Raw genomic sequence first — 24,098 nt, forward strand, 5'->3', positions numbered from 1 at the left:
TTGCTTCTTAATGGAACATACTATGGAAAATAATCTTAGCAAAACTGATCTCTATCTCTTTTCTTCCTGATCAGTTTGATCCTCATCTGCCTAATCCATTAATTTTTAGTTTTTAGTTGCCTATGAAAGCTCTTTCCACTTGCAGTTTTCAATAATATGGTTTCAGCACAGTTCATGTTTAGAGAGACTTTTTGACAAGCTTTGCCAATCTATTAAACCATTTCTTGTGAGAGAGAGCTAGCACTCCAACAGCTTGAACAAGATCGGTACATAGTATCTTTTGTTCGAAAATATAGAGCGCTCACTTAATTTTTTGTCGTTTGGAAGATGACGGAAGCAATGAAAAACAGTAAAACACCTTCTTGTCTCATTATCCACCTTCCTTAATTGCTCTTATTATCAATTATTATCATTTATAATATCAGGCTAGATTTCTGGATTCTTAAGATCATCGACAACTTGAAGGCCATTATTTTCCTTAGATGAATTTCTTTCTTCTTGGTGAAGTTGACCTGTTGCATTTCGTTCCGCAGTAACACTATTACAAGCTATCTCTGCTAGTTGAATAGTTAAATCAGCCATTAGTTCCTGCTTCCACAAACATATGATTGTTCGGCATTATCAACTGATGAAACTTTATTAATGCTACATTCTTTCACATCACACTTTGCTTTCGCAGAAACACTGTTCGTTCGATTTAAAAATTTATTTAATGAACCCTTTTACCACGTCTGCTCTTTTAGGATGTGGCAACTACATTTTCTATTTTTGGCGCCTGAGGAGTGCTTATGATCCACTCTACAATCTTGCATAAAACAGTTAAGAGGTTTGTATAGCACCCAACACAGATTGTCTTTGTGGTTTATGCCTGAGTGAGCCAAGATACCGAAAACATTAGGACCTTTTACACAACCTCACCCGGTCTGTGGCTTAGTAGTGGGAATTCCAAACCACTTGCCACTTGGCGATGATTGAGGTGTATCGCTGTGGGCTCCCTGTCAGTTTTGGCCTACAAATGGCACTTTGTCTAGCATTGTAGAAAAAAAGGCGTACCAAGCTGGTCAGTGACATCAAACGTTTTTGGTATTTCCACACACACCACTGGCGACTGGGAGAGAAATGGAAATCTGCATTGTCATTAGTTCATGTGAAGAATGATGGCTGTGTCATTCCCCAAAGCTGTCTGGTTTAAGAAAAAGTGGAATTAACAATGAATGTGTTCTTGACAGCAGGAAATGTGAATGCAGCCCATTAACATTCTAAATTTGAAGATATTTTTTTTCTTTTAGCAGGAAACCAGACTGTTTGTTAAGTAATTACAAATTTTGAAAGGCATCGTGGTGGAACCCCATGGAGCTTGAGTTCCCTTTGATAGCATTTCTTGTGGTAACTTGAAACTGGCCCTGTCTATACCAACTGACACCTGCATTTTGTTCACATTTACCTCCCCTGCATATCTTGTAAGGTATTGTGCTGCATGATTAAGTTATACTTGCTGATAATTTCCTTAAATTTTTGAAATATTCACTTTTCCTCTTTTCAGTATTACCTCATCACATAATCGTTACCCACATTTTGTCCTCGTCCTCCCTGATTCTCTCTCTCTCTCTCTCTCTCTCTCTCTCTCTCTCTCTCTCTCTCTGTCTGTCTCTCTGTCTGTCTCCCCTCCCCCCTCCCTCTCTTCCCCCACCTCCTCTCTCCCATATTTGTTTTCTTTGTTTCCTCTTTTGCTCATTGATATCTTTGAATGTGGTTCGCTTTTTGGACTGAAGCTTTTGTGTGCTGAATCTGGTTTAGTGAGATATTTTATTCCATTCTGTACTTTAACAGCTGAATTTTTGTTTCTATTATTTATTCTCTCTTGCTGCCATCAAACATCATTCATAGTCTTAAAACTAGCATTTCAGTACTCTGTTCTTCTTTTTCTTTAATTTTGTTTTAAACTTCTGTTTCTTTGAGTTGTATGTATTAGATATTGGTAAACAGACAATCGTCTTTGCCTCGTATAATGTTAACTGAATGGAATGCTATTCAAATCAAATAGAAGTTTAAATTGTATGTTTTACTGACTTAATTTCCATTTATGCAGCTAAACTATTTCTATTGCATGATGAATAGAACTTAAAACAGTTAAAAATTCTGTCAACTCACCCAAAAAAATCCCTCTTGGAAGTAAAGTTCATGACTATGTTGCTAAGTCTTTGTTAAAAATATTCTCTCTTCGTTTTCTTCTAGATACAAAAAACAATGACAAGCCGTCAGTGTCCAACATGACAGAAGGACGTGACAAACACCTACCAAGTTTTTGGATACCTTCAAAGACTCCAGAAGCCAAAGAAACCACATTAAAGAAGCCCGTGAGTTACACCTTGTATATTCAATATGAAATCAGTAAATATAGTTCCGGAAAAGGTAAAAGTACGGTATGTTCAGTGTCATGTGGCACCTTCAGTTGCAGCTACTGGAAATGGAGGAATGACTAATATTCACTTAATAACTGACAGCCTTAACTAAGAAACAGTACTGTGTGGTGCCATTAAAGCAGCCATTGTTGAATCCTGTGTTCATTAGTTCCTAAGTTACTTCTTTTTTCTTAAAAGTGCATATCACACTTGTATGCTATATTCACTGCTTTTCCCCTGAAAAGTCTCTGAGTGGGTTGTGACTTGTTTCTTTCTGCTTGAATAATCCCCCCCCCCTTTCCTACACACACAGAGGAAAGTGCGAGGCTGTAGCAGATACACTATAGTTACTTCAGTACTTAAAATGAGTGAAGTATGTATGAGGGTCAGTCAGAAAAGTAATGCCTCCTTTTTTTTTTATTTTTTGCAGTAAAAGTAAATGTCTTATATATAGGATAACAGCTACAACATTCAAAAATGATTTGTCACTTTTCTGTATAATCACCATCTTTGGCCACAGGTTGGTTTTTATTTCTCTCCCACTCTGAAACAAGACCCTGTAAATATTGGCAATAAACAGTGTGGCCCTGCTTCTGAAGTCACTGGTGTAAGGCCTCCACAAATCGAGAATAATGCCTGTGATCCACTGTGCTGCATGCTATCTCCAAGGATTTTGTTTCCTCGCTTCACTTAGAAGACGACACCTCATTTCAAGTTTTAGATACTTATGGATGTGATGGAAAGCTAGTAATCTTTTGTTCTGTTACATTGATTTATCTTAAATGATTGATTGATAGATAGATAGAGAGAGAGAGAGAGAGAGAGAGAGAGAGAGAGAGAGAGGTAGGGGGGTTTAAGGTTAAACCGATTATCATAGAACTTCGCATGACATAAAAGGGAAGACCCATCTCCTAGGATACAATCAGTTAATGTATGTGTGAGGTGCTACAAATTAGATCATTTCTGAAGTTAAAACTGTGCAGAGTTAAATATTATGTATAAAATGTAATGTAATTTAAGCTTTCTGTCAGGCACACCTGACTGAGATGATGTGGCTAGTGAAGACAGATATCCATGCTACTAGCTCTCATACTGCCCTACATCACAATCACGCGATTTGTGTATCTGCGCTTAGTGTCTTGCATTCAGTCTGCTAGCTGGGACACTTTTTCCTGTGCTGCTGGCGTTGCCACTCTGAATATTTCTGGGGCACTGGCAACAGCAACTGCCGCTAGTCTGAAATTTTCAGACAAGATTTTGTAATTGTTTGCTTGATTATTGACTCGAATGCACCAATGAAAGATTTTGCCTCCTCCTTGCTTGATTATTGCTGCAAGGAAATTTAGTACTGCATTGTTTGCTTTTCTTGAATGATACTCCTTTCATATATATACTTCATATACAGGGTGTACATAAAGTCCAGGAACACTTTCAATTATGTATTGCACAAGAACTAAACATTGTACAGATGTCATCCATATTGCATTTTGAAGAGAAACTCGGAAAGGTTTTTTACAAAAATTCTATATGTGAACCATTAGTGACCTGGCAGATGTCAATACGGTAATAGAATTCTTGCCATATCCGTCCCAGCATGGCATTGTCGACTGTGGCAGTCACTTACCGTATTCTCTCCTGGAGCTCTGCTACATCATGTGGACCAGATCTTTAATGTGTCCCTACAGAAGAAAGTCACAGGGAGTGAGATCTCGTGATCGGGGGGCCATTTCATGAAATAGCTGTCCTTTTCCGTAGCATGGCACCTGCACTTGCCATGTTTGTGACTAGCACTGACTATCGGCAAATTACCAAATTACACTGTGTATGCAAGAAAAAACGTTTTCAGGGTTTCTCTTCAAAATGACATATATATGATACCTGCACAGTGTTTGGTTCTTGTGAAATAAATAATTGAAAGTGTTCCCGGACTTAATGTACACCCTGTATTGTCCATCAACAAATACTGAGGTGACAAAAGTCCTAATTACTTCTCAGACCTCCTTTTCGCAGTGCAGTGCTGCAACTCAACATGGCATGGACTCAACAAGTCATAGGAAGTTCCCTGCAGAAATACTGAGCCATTTTGCCTCCATAACTGCCCATAATTGCGAAAGTGTTGCTGGTGCAGGATTTTGTGCAAGAACTAATCTGTCGAATATGTCGCATAAATTTTTGATGGGATTCATGTCGGATGATATGTGGGTGGCCAGATTGTTTGCACGAATTATCTAGAATTTTCTTCAAACAATTCATGAACAGTTGTGGCCTGGTGACATGGCATATTGTCAACATAAAAATTCCATTGTTGTCTGGAAACATGAATTCCATTAAGGCTGCAAATGGTCTCAAAGTAGCCAAACATAACCATTTCCAGCCAATTATTGGTTCAGCTTTACCAGAGGACCTACTCCATTTCAAGTAAATACAGCCCATACCTTTCTGGAGCCACCACCAACTTGCAGTGCCTTGTTAACAACTTGGATCCATGGCTTCGTGGGGTATGTGCCACACTTGAACCCTACCATAAGCACCTACCACCTGAAATTGTACTCATCTGACAAGGCCGTGGTTTTCCAGTTGTCCAGCTTCCAACTCTATAGCCATGAGCCCACGTGAGGTGTTGCAGGCAGTGTTGTGATGTTAGCAAAGCCACCTGAATCGGTTGTCTGCTGCCATAACTCATTAACAACAAATTTCGCTGGACTGTCTTTATGGATACATTCATTGTACATCCCATGTTGATTTTTTTCTGTGGTTATTTCATGCAGTGTTGCCTGTCTGTTTGTACTAACAACTCTACGCAAATGCCGCTACTTTCAGTCATTAAGTGAAGGCTGTTAGTCACTGTGTTGACCATGCTGAGAGGTAATGCTTGAAATTTGGTATTCTTGGCATATTCTTGACACTACAGAAGTCAGAATATTGAATTCCGTAATGATTGCAGAAATGGAATGTCCCAGGCATCTAGCTCCAACTAGTATTTCATATTCAAAGTCTGTTAATTCCTGTTGTGTGGCCATAATTGTGGCAGAAACCTTTTTACATTAACCACTTTAGTACAAATGACAGCTCCACCAATGCACTGCCCTTCTATACCTTGTGAATGCGATACTACCACCATCTGTATATGTAATTTTTAAGAACATTTCTTGTGGAGAAACAGCAATCTGGCTAAAAGTACTTTACAAATGGATTTCAAACAGTCTCGACCACAGTGAAACATTTATTTCAGTGGTTACTAGATTTGGTCATTATATGACTATCCTCAGACGTTTATACTGAAATATGAGCACAGAATGGATTTAGAGGGATGTCTGATAATAGCAGTAATATATGAAATACATCATGTATAACAAATACTAAAAGAAGAAATTATACCCTGATGGTAGGCAGTGGCGGTGAATGGAGCAGATGTTATGACTCCGTGAATGTCAACTGCTAAGGAGAGATACTTAACTGATGCTCAAATACGCAGTGCTTCGACACTGCATACTGAATTACATTACCGATAGGCAGTCAGGCATACAGTACATAAAACAGTTGTTACAATAAGGTATATAGACAGAATAGTTACATGAAAGCTTATAACAAATGAAGAAATATATACTTTACATTATATAAAGCAACTGCTATAGACAGAATTTAGTCAATATGTGAAAAAAATATATAAAAGAGATAGCCATTCATATTTGGTTGTGGGATCACCTATAGCCATCTGTGGGGATTGATCAAAAACTCGAAGATTGTATGCCAGCAAAGACAATGGTGAAGTGATTCCAGTGGTTCCGATGAAGATGGCATTGTCCTGTTGATGTGTGCCACCCAGCAGAATACAATTCCAGAGCTGCGAAATTTACTGGATGTTAAATACATACTGGCATGCAGGCTGCCATGTAGAAATGTTTGCCAGGTATTGTAGATTCTTTCTAGATCGTAGTGTTAGTGAAAATACTGCTTGAGTGAGGTCGTTATTTACCATGGAAGCCTTGTTGAAGTGTTGATGTGCATCTTTCAGCAGAGGAAGATTTCAATGTTGCGCAACAACTAGCTGTTACAAAGTACTGGCATGCAAGCAAGATGACTGTTGTAATTTATGTCAGATCCCTCGGATGATATTTGACCAAGTAACCAACAAGATAACAAGTACAGTAGGATACATAATAACTAAAGCTTTGAAATATAAAAAGTATCATTGTCCCATTGAGGTATACAAAAACATAAAATGGACATAAGAAACTGAAGTTCATAAGAACTGTGATCATAGTTGTTTTCAGTCATAAAAATTCCATGAAATTCCTTAAAATAGATGCACATAATGTCAGATTTATGGGACTATTTCTGTAAAAGAGATAAAAGCGATACATATTGTTGGTTCTCTGTAAGATGCGTGTATTTGTATTACATCACATAATGGACAAGACATACTAATTATCAGTAACAGTGTTGCTCCATTTTTATTGACTCTGTGCTTGAGACCTATGTAGTAGCTTCATTTAGGACTTAAATTGGCTTAAGGGAGATCTTCATGAAAAACACACACTATTTAACAGATGCACCAAATCCACAATTTTGAAGATGTGGCAAAGAAAATTTGTACCATGCTTCACATGAAATTAACAGGTTTACTGTTAAGTTCATTGGGTTTATACATATTTAACTTCTGAATGAAATTTTCTCTCCAGCACTGGCACAGTTGTCTTTGAAGCACTTTCAGAATTAACACAAAACTGCATTGCAACAAAATTTTATTGACAACTAATGTGTTCCAGAGTAAATCTTTGGGCCAATGGTACGGAATTTTCTGCTTATTCACTTTGGCCATAAGAAAATAAGCAACAATTTTTCCTCTTTAAATCTTTCAGTGAATTTCTGTCAATGAGGTTTGTCACTACCTTGCACCATTTGACAATTTCACATTTCTTAGTGGTCTACGTCTTCAGTGTCTCGAGATCTCTTTTTCAAGACTTAATATTTTTCTCCTCTAGTCTATGCTGTTGTGTAACACGGAGCTAACTGGCACTATGAGAAGAATTTGACAGAGCACTGAAAGATTTAAGTTGAGACGGGGACTTCTAGTCAATGTCTTTCTTTCAGTATCATTACGATCGTTGGGTTCCGAAACACTAATGCTAGTTATTTACTGAAGAGTGGAATTGTTTAAAAGATTTATAAAAATAGACTTTGGGAGAAGATCAACTTGGATTATAGAGGAATGTGGGAAGACATGAGACAATATTGATCCTACGAGGGGTGTTTGAAAAGTCCGTGCAAAGTCCAAGAGATGGCATCACTGGCATGTATCGAGGTCATGTTTCGTTAATAGCATCTTTGGAAAGAACGCACACCAAGTTTCAGCCATATTCGTCTATTTCTTTTTGCTTGGCATTCATGTGAATCAAAGAAGTCGTGTGATTGTCAAAAAATGGTTGAAAAAGAATTTGTGTGGTGATTAAAATTTACTTTATGAAAGGCAAACCACCTCAGGACACTAAAGAGAATCTTGATAAACATTACAGTGACTCTGCACAGCTTATAAGTGGTTTCATAATTGTTGGAGTGGCCATACGGGCACAAGTGATGCTGAACGTTCTGGACGCCCTGTGGAGGTTACGACTCCAGAAATCATTGATAAAATCCATGATATGGTGATGGATGACAGAAGAGTTAAGGTGTGTGAGATTGCTAGTGCTGTAGGCATTTCGAATGAATGGGTACATAATATTTTGCATAAACATTTGGACATGAGAAAGCTATCCAAAAGATGGGTTCAGCGATTGCTCACGCTTGACCAAAAACGGAATCGTGTGAAGTGTTGGAAGGATGGTTTCAGCTGTTCAGGAAGAATCCGTAGGACTTTAAGCATCATTTCATCACTGTGGATGAAACATGGCTACATTACTATACTCCTGAGACCAAACAACAATCTAATGAATGGGTTACCAAGGGAAAATCTGCACCAAAGAAGGCGAAGACCATTCCTTCGGCCGGAAAGGTAAAGACGACTGTCTTTTGGGATTCGCAAGAGATAATCCTCATCGACTATCTGGTAAAACTATTACAGGTGAATATTATTCATTGTTATTGGACCGTTTGAAAACCAAGCTGCAAGAAAAATGTTGGTGATTAGACCACAAAAAAGTCCTTTCCCATCACCACAATGCACCAGCATACACCTCAGCAATTGTGGTTGCAAAGTTAGTGGAAATAGGATTCCAGCTCATTTCACATCCCCCCTATTCTCCAGACTTGGCTCCCTCGGACTACTATTTGTTCCCCAATTTGAAGAAATGGCTGGAGGGACAAAGATTTTATTCAAATGAGGAGGTGAGTGCAGCAACTAATAGCTATTTTGCAGACTTGGACAATTCCTGTTATTCAGAAGGGATCAACAAATTAGAACAGTGTTGGATGAAGTTTATAAGTCTAACAGGAGACTGTCGAAAAATGAAAAAGTTTACACCAAATACGTAAGTAGTTTTTATTTTTGCACGGACTTTTCAAATGCCTCTCTTACAGCATATCATAGAAGCAGCACTGAAAACAAGCAAACCTTCGATTATAGCACTTGTAGATGTAGAAAGAGATTGTGATAATATTGACTGGAATATACTGTTTGAAATTTTGAAGGTAGCAAGACAAAACTCGAATGAAATGTCATATCTACAAATTGTACAGAATCGTACTGCAGTTTTAAGAATGAAGAGACGTGAACTATTTGGACAGCAAAATAACCTGACAGTGGCTGAAGTAGAGACAATATAAAATGCAGACAGGCAATAGTAAGAAAACGATTTCTGAAAAAGAGAAATTTGTTAACAATGAATAAAATTAAATGTTATGAAGTCTTTTCTCAGGGTATTTGTCTGGTGCACCCTTGTGTGGAAGGGAAACATGGACAATAAATAGTTCCAACGAGAAGAGAAAAAAAGCATTGAAAAGGCTGTGCTACATAATAATGGCATTAATTTTTATGGGTAGATCAAAAAACTAATGAGGTGTGCTAAATTAAATTCATGTAACAAGAAATGTGTAGCACAACCAGATTCAAACAAAGAATCATTTGAGAGAACACATCTTGATATATCTAAGAATTGTCAGTTTTGGGTGGGGGATAAATGTTGCTGAGGAAAACTAAGGTTCAAATACAGTAAGCAGGTTCAAATATTTGCAGTAGTTATGACGAGATGGAGAGAGTTGCACACAATGAACTACTACGGAGAGTTGAATCGATCCAGTCTTCGGACTGAAAGCCATAACAGCAAACCACTGATGTGGACCAGCATGAATACGCGACATATTTCTGGAACAGTCATGAAGGAAATACATCATCATAAGCAGAGAGGAAGCATTGGAAAGGTTTTGTTTGAGTGTGTGTGTGGGGGAGGGGAGGGGGGGGGGGAGGCAGCATGCGCACATGGCAGCATTAATGTACCCCCACCCCCTCCTTGTTTGTTTCCTAATATGGTTTATAAATGCTTATGAGCAATCAGGGTGACTCACTTCTTCTTAAATCCTTGTCGAACCCTCTTAACGTGTCAAGTGTGTTGTCCTTCTCTGTTACCTCCACCAGTTGATTCCTGTTTTCTCTCTTGAAGAACGAAGCTGTGGTTCCAAAAGCTAAGAGTGCTATCAATTGCTTATTTGTGCGTGCTTCCGCTGTCTGCACTAGAAGTGCACCTCCTAAAAGGAAGTATTGGCAATCTCATCTGCCTCTTTGCGGATTTAACAAATAGTACAATGTGAGTATAGTTAAGATTGCTATGTGATAGGATAATACTCTGTATCTAATTTGTATATTGTCTATACAGGATAAAACTATTTACTGCCCTATAAGTGGCAAGCCACTGAGGGTCAAGGACCTCATTAACGTAAAATTTAAAGAAGTGAATGATCCTGATGACAAGAAACCACTTGTTGTCAAAAAAAGTCGATATATGTGTGCTGTTACTCATGATGTCCTGAGTAATTCTGTCCCTTGTGCTGTTATTAGAACAACGTAAGTACCTTTTTTATGTTTTAAAGAGAACTTATTGAAAGACATAATTTGCTTTAGAAGTATAATTTGTACACTCTCTGCTCTTTGTATCACTCATTAATCTATAGACTAAGAGTCAATTTAGTCCCTCATTTCACTTCACCACCTTGATGGAATTACTTGGTTTACATAGTACAGATATTTAATACCTGGTTCTTCCTGCAGCTACATGTGCACTACAATCTGCAAGAGCACATGGGGGGGGGGTTAACATATTACTTTTATGGAAGCAGAGTGGAGTAGAAGAGTAAACACGATTACCTACAAAATAAAACTGAAACAAACTATTTAAAACTTTTGTTTATTTATCATAAAATGTGCTAATAGTATATTTTTATGATAAGTACACACTACTGACGGTTTTTATCTGAGAAAGTATACACAGACTAGGCCTACTGATGAAGTGCAACACAGAGACTGTATTTTCAGCGTCAGGACACACAAGTAGCATCATTACCAGTTCTGATTTCTTAGCAGGTTGTCACAGGATGATCTGTTTAAAAAGAAAGAAAATGGGATAGTAAAATACTAAGAAAATAAGCTACAAATCAAACTAACTTTTATACAAAACTATAAACACTTGAATAATTTGTCGACTGAGAGGAGCCAAAAGAGGTGCTTGCAATGTGAACATATCTGCGCTATGATTATTGGAACTGAAGGCTACCAATAACTGTGTAACAGTGTAAAGTAAGTAGCTCTTAAATCATTAAGATAAAATTAAAAATACTCACAGTATAATATAGATGGTTAGAGAAAGCCTTTGTCAAAGTGAAAACTAGCAAACACTTGCATAACTACTGGTGTAGATAAGCTACATGTATACTAGAAGCAGGGTAGATGCCATCTGCGTCAGGTGTGATTCACATCTATAGTTGGAGTCACAAACGATGGCAGTCGAATTTAGGCTTATCTGCACACCTATGCCATGCATTCTCCAACAGGCAATGAGCATTCAGTAGTGTTCTGCTTTCAATGTCGTAGCCAGTGTGAGCATTAAATGTGATTGTAGAGAGTTATTTTGTGAATTTTTATTCCGTTTGATGCGATTTGACATCGCTGATGGTGGTAGTAAGTGACAGATTCTACATAGGCAAGTGAGAGGCATAATTTGCAAGATACAATACATTCTTCAAGCACAGAGCAGATGTATATGCATACCGCAGTTGTTGCTTGGAACTGGCAACAAGACAATTCCCATTTGTGCCTGAACTGCATAAAATGCCACTGTCCGTGAATCAGACTATAGCAAACTAGTTTCTGTGGGTCATACGTATACACTAAACAGCCAGTATGAAAGAAGTGATGAATCAAGCCACTGTTAGAAAAGTGCAAGCTGCTAAAAAAAGAAAGTAACCTTGACAAAGGTGAAAATCAGGGATGAGACATCATAACAGATAAAAAAGTTTCAAAAAAGGCTTTGTTATTGAAATCACGTTGTTCTTTATACAGCAGATGTGGATTCTTTTTAATTAATAAAAATTAAGCTCTTTAGTTGTATCCAAGTGGCATCCTTTAGGAGGTGCCAATGAAGTTGTGTACAAGACATAATTTACGCCCATGCTAATATGTTCATTGGAGACCTGGACAGTGACAAGAAGAGAGGAGAATAGAATCATAGTCAGTGAAATGAAGTTTCTAAGACGTATGTTAGGGAAAAAGAGGAGAGGCACAGTGAGAAATGAAGATTTTAGGAATGAAATTGGAGCACAAAAGCTGATGAGAGAATTGAGAACAACAGTTTAAAATGATATGGACAACTAAAGAAAGTAGGAGATGGAAGAATGTGAAAAGGAATAATGAAGACCAAGTTCTAGGATAAGAGGAAGTCCTAGAAAAAGAAGGAATAACTCTGTTAGACAAGTTTAAGGGGAAGGAATTTGGACTGGAACTGAACAGTTATAAAAAAAGAATGGTGGAAATAAGGGGGAAAGTGGAGAACCAAGCCTGATACTGGATACAGGGGAAATGAAGCCTTAGTTTGTGCATTGCTTCATCTTAAACATTCTGTTTTTTGTATTTTTTTTAAATCAGTACAGTTCAAAGAAAAAGAAAAGGCAGCCATTTGTTTTTACAATATTTCTGTAACCAGAGGATTTTCTCTTCTTGAACACATCAGCTATAATCAGTAGTAGCAGAGGTTCCTGCGATATTCAGCAATTGAAAGATGATGAGTACAACAATCTATTGTTTCAGATCATTATGCCTTTTACATGAGGAACTAAAAAATCCGAAACAAGTTAACCTTCTTGTGTCATCACTTGCAGCACTTTTGTAACTGTTTTACTAACTTCACAGATTATGTCTGAAATTTGAAAACTGTTTTAAGCTTCACTAACAGAAATAACATTTAGGACGTAATATTTTTTTTGCTGACACTCTTAGATTTTGTAAGTTTAGTAATGATTCCATGTTATATGTGCAGGGGAGATGTGGTAACAATGGAATGTGTTGAGAAGATCATTAAGAAAGACTGGCTTCACCCACTGACCAATGAAAAACTCACAGAAAAGGATATTATTCCAATGCAACGGGTTAGTTTACTGTTAAACTTTTTTGTTCATGCAAATTTGTTAGCAAAAATTGTTATTTAATGGTGGTCATTATCTCGTTTCAGGGTGGAACAGGATATTCTATTACTAATGATAAACTGCAAGGGAAGCACGAACGACCAGTCTTACAGGCATAAGGAAAGCTTGATTTTGTACATATTTTCTATTTTGGTGAAGAAGCCCAATGGTGATTCTTTAAACCATGTTTAAAATAGACATGTTCAAAGTTTTTTTTTTTTTTTTTTTCTTTTTGAAGCAGTGGTTTTCTAAATGTTACAGGTACCATGAGTTCTTTGTTCTAGTACTAATTAAAATTTTGTAAGAGTGAAATTTTACATTTACAGTTTGTAGGTCGCTATATTTTTCAGTAATTTTCCTGTAAAACTTTCTCATGATGGTAATAAAGATATTCTTTTTATTGCTTCAAGTGGCAAGTTCTGCATGGCTACCTTTTATTGCATATCGGCATGTGTTTGTATCACATTTATATCATTATTGTGCATGTGTAGATATAGTATGTCATTTCAAACTCATACGGAATTAATCTTTTTGCCTTTCATTTAGAGTATCTCTTAAGATGCATCCATATGATACATTTCTCTGTTCAATTTCAGGCATGTGCCTGATGCTGTCAGCAGCGTAATAAAAGCTTGTACTTTGCATAAGTGCGATTTGTCACAAATATATTGCGCTTATCAAAAGAAAATAGCTTTCCTTCCTTGTTGGGTGTCTTGTATGCTGTTCTAGGACAACACTCAAGTGTGATGAGCCTGTGTTCAAAGTGTACATATCTGTAATTGTATTTTCTTGAGTGCTTTTCACCAGAGTCGACTATTGACAGAAAATACCAATAACACTACTTGCTTATTCTGGATGTACACTTCACAAGATTATAAAAATATGAGGGCTGACAATTTAATAGATTTCTAATTAATACAATTAACACTTTGCCATCTGGTGACACCACAGTGGTGTTGTGCGCGAAATAGCAGTCAACGGCCAGCGACACCACAGTGGTGTCGTGAGCATAGTACCGCGCAGTGGCCGGTGACAACACTTTAGTATCTTTTTCATTCTGTTGGTGTTTTGTTTAGGTAACAATAAGTTACACACATCAACAAGTATTTTGTTTTTATAAGTATTTGTGCACTTTCATCGTGGCACGACGAAAGAGACGATACAATTATTTACGATGAATGCGCGGATTTCTTGTCTGACGTTCCGGACGACTTGGCAGATTGGGAAGACTACACTGGATATAAAAAAAAGTGAAAATGAAGCAGGATCGTTGGAAGATAGTGAAATAGGTCCAAGAAGGATTTGGCGAGTGCTACAGTTGCCAACTGATTCTGTTGAATCAGACGAAGAAAACAGACTATGATTTACTGAGGATCAATAATAAATTTGAAGGATCTGCAGGACCACACACATTTCCCAAAGATACACAGAGCGTCATGGATAACATAGAATTATATATGGGGAACAATCTATTTGAAAATATTAACAACGAAACCAACAAGTATTACAGTCAAAATTGCAATAGAAGGAAACTGGATTTTAAAAAATGCCAAATTTGTCGACGTTATGGGACCTGAACTTAGAAAAATGGTTCGGGCTTGCTATCCTTATGAGAATTGTAAGAAAAGCAAGGATCGGTGATTACTGGTCAATGAATCCGTTGATACACACACCGGTATTTCGCAAAACCATGTCCCGCAACCGATTCAGACAAATATAATAATTTTTACATTTTTCCGACAACAACAATAAACCGGATCATGCCGACCGGCTTTTCAAAGTGCAATTCGTAATTGATTATTTTTCCAAAAAGTTTAAAGAAATGTTTAATCTAAGTCAAAACATCTCAATTGATAAAGGAATGATACTGTGGCGAGGACAGTTAAATTTTAAAGTTTACGATCCGTTGAAAATTACAAAATATGGCATACTCATTGGGATGCTGTGTGATTCGAGTACGGGACACATTTCCTTATTCAAGACATATTCCAATGCTGGACAATCTTTAGCAAAAACAGTGATGGCACTATTGACACCTTCTTATGGAAAGTGGAATCACCTCTACATGGATAATTATTATGATAGTGTAGAAGTTGCAGAGAAGTTACTTGAAAAGAAAAAAAACGATGCGGCAAAATAGAGGATTTCCGGAAAAATTAAAGCCCACAAAAGTCAGTGTGTTTGAAGCTTGTTATCAATGGGAAGGTGATAGCGGCCGGCGACAAGCCAAGTAATCTGAATTAGCACTGCCGGCGCCAAGCGAATAAATTTTAACAAGACTTGCAGACGGCAAAGTGTTAAAAGGCTAATAAACTGAGAAAAACTTTATGAATGGTTATTTTAAATAAAGTCTTTGACATGGAAAAACATTACAAACAAAAAAATTCCATTGTTTCTTTGTATTGAGCAATTTTTTTATGAACTTTCAAAGTTTTTCCAGGTTAAGATCATTTCCGAGTGGCATAGGCACTAATAAATGGTGCTCTAATAAATAAAATAAATAATAAATGAAATAAAACAAATGAAATCATTCCTGAACTTCCCATTGTTTTAAATAATGTTCTCCTGTTATTTTTGTACATCTGAAAATAGTATTGAGAACAGTTTCTTTACATGAGAAGTTCAAATAAACTAGTAATGAAGAAGTCTCGTTTACAGTTTCAGAATTTTTTGTTGTCAGATATGTAATTAGTAGCTCCAACTTACAAGTGAATAATTGGTTTTTCAGTATGGCAACATTGTGGCCAGCCTTAATCACTCTAGAAATAAATTGGCTAGAGAAGCACATTATTAGTTTTCCCAGCAGATCACCAAAATCTTGGACCCACATTTAATATGATTTGAAAAAATACGAAGGCAATGGATAGATGCTATAGCACTCATTTCATGTGTCTAGCCAGTTTTGACGCTTGCACTTTTGTTCCTCTACATGTACACTAGTTCGTGAGAAAGGAGGCACCATCTGGATATAATGGTCAAGCAGTTTGGTTGACAGCATTCTTAAATTTTGCTATGAAAATGAGATTTAGGGATACATATTATTAAGTGTTAATTTTTTGTGTAGTGCTTGAATCTAGTATTTCCCAGAAAGTAAACTGAAGATCTGGCGAGTGGGGCAGCACCATCATGCTATATAATGGTACACATTGGTATTTTTACAAGCATTGTCAAACACATGTATTTATGGCAGGGAAACCAATGAGATGGTGTGCCAATAAAAGTGTTATCATGTTAGTAACATAGCATCATGTCTTCTTCAGAGGACAATGATGTTTGGCTTCAGTCAACATAATCAACAAAAGTTGAAAAGACTTAATTGGGTTCATCCTTCTTGTCGCCCTGTAATCCAACTTGGTGTGGATTCCAGAGAATCGAGCAGTACTCGGGAATGAGTCACACTTGTGTTCTGTATGCGGTATCCTTTGTAAATGAGCTATGCTTTCCTGAAATTCTCCAAACTCGCCCATCCGCTTTGTCTTCTACCACCCTTATAATTCTCTTTCTCCATAGTGTGATAGTTGTTTCAGATACATATGGATATTTTTATTGATTGACTCTGGAGAATATGGCTTCAGTAGTGATGGGAGTGGAGTGAAAGAAACCTCTCTCGCTAAAGCATCAGTTGTAGGCGAGCTCCCGCTTTCAGAACCTACACCTCTGCTGCAAGATGACTGCAAATTTCTGTGTTATTTTGCTGTAGATAAAGCTCTTCTTCTCATAGTAAGCTAAATGGGACCTTGTCCTCGAAGAAAATTTTTTAAGGAAAAGAACATAATTAATTACAAATTATCTAGGGAAGAAGTCTGTAGAATGTTCTTTTGGTATATTAATGTTGAGTTACAGATGTTGGATACTTCAGTGAATTGTGATGTGAATAAAACTGATGTGGTGGTTCAGTGTATTAGTGTGTTACATAGTTTTACGTTGATTCATGTGGTGCATATTCTAAGGCATCTGTGCAGCACAATGTAGACCAATCAACTGAGAACTCAGTATACCAGCATTGACCTACAAACAATTCTAAAAGTATATAAATCAGCTCTGTAAATTTATTCTTAGCCTCAATAGAGTATGTTGTATGTAACAATTATGAAAAGGGTAGAATGCTACTCACTGTGAAGATGACGCATTGAGTTGCAGACCGACACAACAAAAAGACTTTCACACTGAGCTTTTGGCCAAAGCCTTCTTCAGAAAAGAAAGGAACACACGCACACACAGTGAAACTTTGCATAACAAGCATAGTTCATTCCAGAATCTTACCAGTAGTGCGAAACACTCATTAAGTGAAAGAATTTATCCCATATAAATTAATGTAAAATATGGTAATGCTTCCATGCAGAAAAGTACTAAAACTTTTATCGTATTCATGCCATTTATTCAAAGAGTACATATACAGTATTATGTACTTTATGATTTATGATACATAACTAATACATAATTTACCAGGAGGCTACCTATAGTCATTTGTTTCTGCTGATACTTCAACACTTGGTGAAAATGCAACACAGCATTATTATCAAATAAATTTGTAGCCCACGTGGCTACTGCTTTATTTGGGTGGTGATCTTCAGTGTACGATGCAGTTGATTCCCATGCTTTCAGCATATCTCTTACTGTGCCAGAAGATTGCTGCTTTGCTATTAACTCCCATGCTCGTGGCCAAAGACACAATCACGTTGACTATAGGCTCCACAGGTACTCACTCAGATGCCTCAGAGTGACATTCGACAGCACATTCTGGCCAAAGCTTCTTCCAACAGAAGTGAGGGTTCTCCTGGTAATCCCTTCCCACACCTTTTTGATCATCTTGATGCAGGCAACGATGTTGAAATGATATTTCCAAAACTGAGAGTGAGAGAGATTGGTAGCTTCAGTCAGCTCAAAGCAATGTTCAAAGAGTGCTTTAGTGTAGAGCTTCTTAAAGTTAGAAATAATTGCTGGTCCATAGGCTGGAGTAGTGGAGTGATTTTGGGAGGCAGAAATTGGATCTTGATGAATTGATAAAATTCTTCAAGGAGGTGTTTTGTATGCCTGGAGAATGGACAGGAGCATTGCCCATAACAAGCAAGGCATGGAGTGGCAGATTTACCTAAAGCAAATATTTTTTCATAGAAGGACCAAACACTTCATTGATAGAATCACAAAAAAGGTCACTTGTCACCCAAGCCTTGTTGTGGGACTTGCTCTTCTGGACTTTACACTTTTTTGGGCTCATTGAGTTTCTGAATGGCGAACAAGCAGCAGTTTAATTTTCAAATTGCCTCTTGCATTGGCACAGAATAGCAATGTGGATGGTCTTTCATTGGCCTGTGACCGGGCAGTGAAGTCTCCTCTGCTGTTATAAAGGTACTCTTCAGCATCTTTTCTAGTATAGATCCATCTCATCACAATTAAAAACCTGTTGTGGCAGATAACCCTCAGAATCTAAGAGCATCTTGAAGTTGCTGATTAAGTTCTCTGCTACCTTTGTGTCAGAGCTGGTTGCTTCACTGTGCCTCACAATGCTGTGGATGTGGTTCTTCTCTTAAACTTCTCAAACCACCCATGGCTTCCCTTAAACACTTCTTTGGCTGCTGATGATCCTGGTGTCTTCTTAACAGGCTCGGTGAAAATCATTCTCGCCTTCTCACAAGTGATGTTCTCATTAATAGTGTCACCCTGCAATTGCTTTTCATTTATCCATATAAGGAGCAATCTTTTGACATCGTCCAGAATATGAAACTGTTTCTTAGATACTCTTGTCACTCCCTTTGAAACATCCATCTCCTTAATCTTTCCCTTATTCTTGAAGATGGTGCAAATAGTTGATGTACACCGATTGTATGTGCGTGCTAAATCAGCAGTTCTCACACCACGTTCACATTATTCAATGGTTTTACATTTCATTTCTAAGGTCATTTTCTTTCTCTTGTGTTTGTCTTGTTGTGGCTTTATCTTCGGAAACATTACTACGAAGGTCATGAAAATTTGCACATAAAAAAAAACACTGTGTGAACTCAAGTTTCGAAAAATGTGTGATCACAAAGCTGCACTAAGATGGTAGCAGAAAGAGTGCTAAAACCAGACTGCAGTATGTACTAAAGACTTTGTTCATATGCTGCTTCCAACAACAAAAGGTGCTCATGTTGTTGAACGTTTCCTCCACTGTGCTCGAACGGCTGGTGACGTCGTACTAAATTGCCATCACTCATTACACGAAACTTCACTCGATAAGAGAGCAATTTTTGTACAGTTTGTTCTTCTTCTGGGTAGAGACGTGAATCCTACTTCACTTGGCAGTGTGTCCCTCTTGCTGTAATTTGCACACTATTTGCTTACATGAATTTAATATTTTGCTCTGACAGTCTTTTCATCAGGAGTGTGACTCCCTTTGCCTTCTCATTAGAAATAATTTTAACAGCAAGCTGTCATAGCAGACAGTGAAGGCATTTTTCTATGACCACTTTCTGTGTTTGCACTGAGAGGTAACAACATGTACTACTTTTAACTATTTATAGTCCTTATGGCAAGAAAACATCCCTGATAATTAAAGTGTGTTCTGCACGACTGCTTCATGTGTCTTATGCGACAAATCTTGTAACAAAATTTTCTTTACACTTCTTTGGCAATGTCTCATTGTTGCTGCAGTGGTAGGCAGCTATGGCTTTCAGTCACTGTTGCAGTAGCCATTTTCACTTTGCTGTTGAAAGGTGGAAACAGTGTTGCTGGCTATCGGAGGTCATTTATCGCCGTATGGAGTTTAGATAAGTGAGCAAGTGAGTTTCCGCTGAGGCCAGTTCTATGGTTTGCTTTATCAAATAATACGAACTCACTAGAAAGACAGTTGTATTTACACACTTAGTAGTGACAAAATTACATCAACAGTATTTTGTAATATTTATCCTCCTTTGTTTTGTCTGCACTACTTGAAAATGAGCTCCAAAACTATACGATCTGTCATAAGATTATCTGCACCTACTCTCTATTAGTGCACATGGTTCTCAGCAACAATAGAAACTGAATTTATTTATTGTACTAACAGGACATCAGAAGGCAGATCCAGCACACCGCCATTCTGTTGTTGAACGTCCCATGAGCGATGCAAGTAATAATTTTTGTATGTTAATTAGTTGATAGCAACTAGTGTTTTGAAAAATAAATTTGTGGTAAAGCCATTAGTTTTACCAAACGAAAAATTTAGAGTAGATTGAACTGAAATATATTAGCCTTTATACAAAATAATTGTATGTGTATGTAATAAAAATGGTTGTTAAAATTATCCTTGGTATACATAATTTCTGCTTTCTCCTCTTTCAATGTGTAGTTTCCTATTTTTCTAGTTATTGTTTGATCTTTTCAACTCATCCTTCAAAAACTTTTTATGGAAGCCTTTTAACAACTTGCACTCACATACCTTTGCAAATATCAGTACAGTGTGCACAACATTCTTAGCACCTTTAATCTGAGAGTGCCTTTACTGCTATATTGAATTTTCCATTGCATCTTTACAGTTCAAAAAGTGACTTCAATCTAATTTCAAACTGCAGGAACAAGTGCAAAAGACACGTGAAGTGGGCAGTTGTAGTGAAGGCACCTCTGTACTAAAATTTAGTTAGTTATCAACCAATAACGTTAGCTGTGTAGGAGCATTGTCTTGCAGCAACCTCCAGATTTCCCTTCTCTGTTTTACTGACATTTCATATTGTGTTACAGTGGCAGTAGAGGATGTCCACAGCACCTTTCTTGCATATTTGCCTGCTGGAATGAATTTGTGACACCTTTATAAACAAAGCTATATTCAACAGCAGTTTTCTTTCTTTTTTCTACTTAAAAGCTTTACGTCCTTGGAGATGCACTAGTATTCAGTTCAGTGGACGGAAATTTTGCTCAGGAATCCAGATCGCTAGTTTTTTGGCCAGTCTCAAGGGTATCATTAGAAAGTTGCATTATTCATCAGGTGAATTGTGAGCATTGTCACTGAGCTTCCTTTTGTTCAGTTTTGTTCAAGTGGTAATATTTTTGGAACTAAAACTTATCCATGTTGAAAACATTGTGCATTATGAAACTTCCTGGCAAATTATTCAAATCCAGCAACTTGCCTTTCCCAGGCAATGGTTTTACTGACCACATTGGTCAACTTGCTGGCAGTGGATGAGCATTTTAATGCAAATCTGTTTCCTTGGAGTGTTTCGCGGCAGCATGTCTGAATAAAATCTTCTCGTTTTTCAAGTCGCATCAGTTATAATAAAATTCTCAAGCATGCGATGGCCATCTCCACCGTCGAAAGACTGGTGTGTGTATATACACACACACACACACACACACACACACACACACACACACACACACACACACCTCCCTCCCCTCAGTTACCAAACTGATGATTCCTTGATGCAACGAGATTTGTCATATCAGTCAGTCCCTTCTTTTAGTCCTGTTTTGTCATCATCCATTATTTTGCTGCCAAAATGTCAAAACTCACCAACTAATTTTAGTGTCTCATTTCCTAATCTAATTCCTTCAGCATCACCTGATTTAATTTGACCAAACTGCACAACCAAATGCATGTAGAAGCAGAAATGTTTCGGGAAGAAGAGAAAGAGGAAGGAGAAGAAAAAGTATCATTCCATTACCCTCATTTTATTTTTGTTGATATTCCCTTTATCACCTATTTTCAGGACACTATCCATTGTATTTAACAGATCGTTCAAGTCCTTTGATGTCTCTGACAGAATTACATAGTCATTGGCAAACCTCAGAGTTTTTATTTTCGTCTTCCTGAACTTTAATTCCCTCTCCAAATGTGAACTTGGTTTCCTTTACTGCTTCCTGAATGTAGTGATGGAATAACATCGAGGATAGGTTGCAAATGTGTCTCACTCCCTTTTCAACCACTGCTCCGCTTTGATGTCCCTCAGCTCTTATTACTACTGTCTGGTTTGTATAAAAGATAACCTTTTGCACCCTGTATTTTATCTCTGCTGACTTCAGTGATTAGAAGTCAGTCAGAATTATAAAAAGCTCCTCCAGGTCTACAAATGCTGTATATGTATGTTTACCTTTTTTAACCTGTTTTCTAGGCTAAATTTTAGAGTCAGTACAGCCACCGGCATTCCTGCATTTCTTCAGAAACTAGACTGACCTTCGGGTTCTACATGTTATTTCCATGGTTCTGTAAATTAGTCATGTCAGTATTTTGCAGTTCATTAAAATACCAAACATGGGAGCATATATCCTAATTGTCCATGGAAAAACTGAAGAACTTTGATATTTTTTATTTTATTTTATTGCACATCTGCTTGTATGTTGTGCATAGTGTATCAATTTTCTTTTTAACCTCTTCCTATGTAATATATGGCTGGGAAAGATTTGACAAACATGCCATTTTGGTAATTGCCACTACTATTTTGTTTTTACCCTTGATCATAGTTTCCATCATTGTGGAAATTCATGATGCAGGGAACTAAATTTTAATGAAACAATTTTTCACTAAACATATGTGGTGGAACAGCAACACAAACAACAATCGCCATCTTGTCAAATTTTCTGCCACTTAAAACTTATGTCAAACAGCATCACACATTTGGCAAAAATTGTAAAATTTGACAAAATGTTTGATTGTTTCAGGGCCCTTAAATCTGAATGTCTGGACAGGGTACCTTACTCTCTGTTTCTACAAATCTATTTCAGCTTAGAGATGCAACAAATGCTTGAAATGCAGAAACTTGTGTAATTTGTTGGAAAGGGCATTATATTGCCAACTTTGTTATTTCAAAATGTTTTTGGTTTCATAGGTACCTTCATGGTATCTTTTGGGAGAATTTTGACCTTTTTTTCCCCTAAAATATTGAATCACTAACTCTCACATTGTGTTTTGCAGATAACAGCATGGAGGAGAGCCTCAAGAGATTTGGAATATGTCAGGAAATATATTTCTAAAGAAATTATGGTTGGCTGTTGGTTTATGGGACATGTCCCAATGTGTTCTTTTGATTAGTATGTCAACACTGAAAATGTTCCCTCGAATTTTCACATATTCAACTACATCTTTTCTTTATGTTTCCTTGTGAGTTGTGTAGAAATGATACTTGATGTTTGTGAAGATGAACACAATTGAAATATATCAGCCCTCTACACCAGATTTGACCGCGCCAGATGCTGAGCTTTCATTGCTCTTGTAGTTTACTGTGAAACTCCCCATTTGGCCATCGTGCAGGACAGTGGAGCTTACTCCTTTGTTTGGATCCCTGCAACAACAGCCGGAAGCAGTGTCACGACCAAAGATGGGGGTCACTTTGCTATCAGGAGGTCGAACAGGGAGTAGGGGTGATTGATACTGTTGAGTGCCGGGGTGGTAATGAAACATCATTCAATTAACAATCATTTGTAGGTGAGAGTTTTACAATCATTCCATCTTCTTTGTGACGCAACCTGGCAGCGACTGTGCAGAGTCCTCATTGCTTGAAAGCATGAGGTGGCATGTCAGTGCCCAGAGAAGAATTTGCTGAAAACAGGTCCTCCATTGCCTGTGGTCAGTGCTGAAGCCTCATCGCAGGAGGATGCGGCAACTGTGCGTCCCCACAGCCTTACATGGCTATGGATTACCATCAGAGCCTCGAATCGTTTGATGAGTGAACCTGTGCTTCGGCTCGGTCCCTGAAACCTGCATACCCCTGTTGTCGGTTGTCAAGATGATGTGTAGGCAGGAGACCAGCAGCACCAAGGGCAGCCTGAGTTGCGGTCTCAGCACACAGCCAGTAAAGTGATACGTGTACTGCTCCAGTAGTGGTGACACAGGCATCTGGTGCCTAAGTTGAACAGCTTGCCATTTGGGCAGTTCGTTTCTTCATCCATGGAAGATCAACTCAGCCCCCATCCTCAGCCAGTCACCATTGTGACCAGCTGGACTGCAGCTTAGAGGTCCCCTCCACGGTCGGATGGCAGTGGACTTCAAGTTAGCAGCTGCTTGTAAACACTTGTTAAATTTACCAGAGTATCCTGCAACTTAACACAGTTGGTCTTCCATTGTTATCCCAAATGCAGATGGGATGGTCTAACTCTAAGAATAAGCTTGAGGAGAACAGGTTTTGTAGCAGGCGATGATATGAT

General features: G+C 37.8%; 1 protein-coding gene across 2 annotated transcripts in view; it reads left to right on the forward strand.

The window, feature by feature from the left end:
* LOC124613226 (nitric oxide synthase-interacting protein homolog) overlaps positions 1-20,268 on the forward strand; it is a 69,841-nt gene extending 49,573 nt beyond the window's left edge. Inside the window, exons 5-9 of one of the 2 annotated variants that reach the window (XR_006979627.1) lie at positions 2,236-2,357; positions 10,211-10,398; positions 12,863-12,971; positions 13,055-13,268; positions 20,032-20,268. Coding sequence is in view for 1 of the 2 variants with exons in the window: in XM_047141900.1 (XP_046997856.1) it covers positions 2,236-2,357; positions 10,211-10,398; positions 12,863-12,971; positions 13,055-13,126 (491 nt within the window). In the remaining variant the exon portion in view is untranslated. Of the gene's footprint in view, positions 1-2,235; positions 2,358-10,210; positions 10,399-12,862; positions 12,972-13,054; positions 13,417-20,031 lie in introns of those variants that run through there. The other variant, XM_047141900.1, reaches the window with a different exon arrangement.
* Positions 20,269-24,098: the final 3,830 nt, after the last annotated feature.

Source organism: Schistocerca americana, chromosome 4 (assembly GCF_021461395.2).
Source record: "Schistocerca americana isolate TAMUIC-IGC-003095 chromosome 4, iqSchAmer2.1, whole genome shotgun sequence".
Lineage (NCBI taxonomy): Eukaryota > Metazoa > Arthropoda > Insecta > Orthoptera > Acrididae > Schistocerca > Schistocerca americana.